Source organism: Volvox carteri (genome assembly GCF_000143455.1).
Source record: "Volvox carteri f. nagariensis unplaced genomic scaffold VOLCAscaffold_1, whole genome shotgun sequence".
NCBI lineage: Eukaryota > Viridiplantae > Chlorophyta > Chlorophyceae > Chlamydomonadales > Volvocaceae > Volvox > Volvox carteri.
Window position 1 is genome coordinate 3,758,990 of NW_003307545.1, and position 2,189 is coordinate 3,761,178.

The 2,189-nt window shown below is 52.2% G+C and overlaps 1 protein-coding gene across 1 annotated transcript in view; it reads right to left on the reverse strand.

Moving 5' to 3' along the window:
* Nucleotides 1–1,363, reverse strand: part of VOLCADRAFT_102804 (uncharacterized protein) — a gene marked incomplete at its 5' end in the record, with an annotated part of 4,302 nt that extends 2,939 nt beyond the window's left edge. The window contains 3 exons of the mRNA XM_002946155.1: nucleotides 372–701; nucleotides 938–1,169; nucleotides 1,302–1,363. Of these exons, the coding sequence (XP_002946201.1) occupies nucleotides 372–701; nucleotides 938–1,169; nucleotides 1,302–1,363 (624 nt within the window). The remainder of the gene's footprint in view (nucleotides 1–371; nucleotides 702–937; nucleotides 1,170–1,301) is intronic.
* Nucleotides 1,364–2,189: the final 826 nt, after the last annotated feature.

Sequence of the window (2,189 nt, forward strand, 5' to 3'; positions counted from 1 at the left end):
GGAGGGGGAGGCGGCGGGGGAGATGGTGGCGGCGGTGGAGGGGGTGGCGGAGGAGGAGATGGGGGCGGCGGTGGAGGGGGCGGCGGTGGAGGCGATGGCGGTGGAGGGGGAGGGGGAGGCGGCGGAGGAGATGGCGGAAGGGGGGAAGGCGGCGGAGATGGCGGCGGAGGTGGAGGTGGAGGCGGAGGCGGAGGAGATGGTGGCGGAGGGGGAGGCGAAGGCGATGGCGACGGAAGGGGAGGCGAAGGCGATGGCGGAGAAGGGGGAGAGGGCAGCGGCGAAGGGGATGGTGGAAGTGGAGATGGCGGAAACGGAGATGGTGGACGTGGGGAAGGTGGTCGAGGGGATGGCGGAGGCTTGGGGGTGCTCACATAGCGGATAGGGCAGCATGTGTCGGTGCTGTTGAGGCTATTCAACAGGGCTACTTGGCATGTCCCTGGAGGAGAGCTGACTGACGGCGGCACACAGAGCTCTTCCAGAGTACCGCAGCCGGCGTCGTTCACACCAGCCGTGAGGTTGAGGCAGAGCTCAGCGTTGTTGTCCGATAAACCCATAGTCAGGCTGGTGAGCCGGAGCACGTATCTGTAGGTGCCGTTGTCCAATTGGTAGGTGTAGTAATTAGGGCCGACGAGGGTGAACTTTCCATTAATGGTTGCCTTGACTGACGCAGACTTGGCCAGGCACTTGGCGTTGACATCAAACTGTTGGGAGACAGGCGAGATGACGCGAAAAGGGAAGAAAAAGATGTTAACTCCTCGACCAAAGGGAGGGACAAAATGTACTAAGGGCCGGGTAAAAAACGTATTCGGTTGACCGGGTTAAATGATCGCATAACATATTTATACATGCTGATGTTATGTTAGCGCAGCATGGATTTCCATGGGACTCCGACTTCGCCTAAGCGCAGTTGGTCGTTTCCGCAGCAAACCAACCGCACCTCAATTTTGTTCAAGTCGACATTGCAGCATCGTCCAGTGCAACCTGTGCTATTGACAAGAATCTTGAAGCAGTACTGGCCTTTGCCTTTCACAGTCACAGTTGGGGCGAAGTTGTATGGCGATGGATTGGCAGGAAGGCGATAGCAGGAGCAGTAGGGGAATCTAGGGTCGACTGTCGCCTGAGAATCCAGCTGTTCCTCAAGTGAAGTATCAGCAACTGCTGTTGTCATCCTGCGTTTTGCCAGGGTTCGATCCGATTTACTGACTCAGTCAATGGCTGTCTCTAAGCCAAGGTCAAGAGCACCACAAATCAGGCAGCCCAACGTATTGATACACCAAATCAATGGTTACAAAAAAACCTACCATGACATCGCAAGGCACAGAAGCAGACGTGCAAGGCGGGGCCTTAAAGCGCGCCTCGCCATGGCTGCAGGAGAAGATTGTCTACGCTTCTTCTGGCTATCTTGGATGTGACAAAATGAATGTGATAATCCTTTATAAGTCAGAAGGACATGTTCGTTGATTGGTAGGTACGGCACTTCTTATCCCAGCTTGCAATGGATCCAAATTTTGGAAGACGAACTGAGCAGTACACGAGGTACATTTGTCAGCACATCATCCTATAAAGGACTATCTTGAAATGTTGAAGGAATAAACTATGCTTGCTCAAGTGCAGAGCTTATTATTGAGGTAACAAGATCCATTCGGCATGGCACTAGCGCTCACAGATGCCTTTTGTACATTCACGAAAAGACGCCCAACCGTACATTTTTATTTTTAATGCGTTGCAGCTTAAGAAGCTCCTTCCTCTCGTACGCATACTTACACATCGGACACTCAAAAAGGCTGGTCTGTAAGCGTCGGTACAGAGCCATGCAGTCTAACATCCCAATAGCCTTACAACACTCGCAAAAGCTAGACTGGCATGACGCAGCGTGGCCGTTGCCGCCATTGTCTTTGTCACAAAGACGGTGAGCTGTTACCATGCACGCGCAGTACCGACGTATTGCCCCTAGTAAGACACGCCAACATCGTGGAAAGTTTATTATCTTTTATTATCCTTGTGCCTGATGTATGCAAAGCAATGCTATAAATAATCAGTAAAGTATCAGCAACCTGCTGTGTCAGCTTCGTTTTGCCAGTTGTTCACGATTTACTCACGAAAATGGCTGCTCTAAGCCAAAAGTCAGAGCACCACAAACCGGCGCCCAACGTATTGATTACACCAAATAAATGGTACAAAAAAACCTA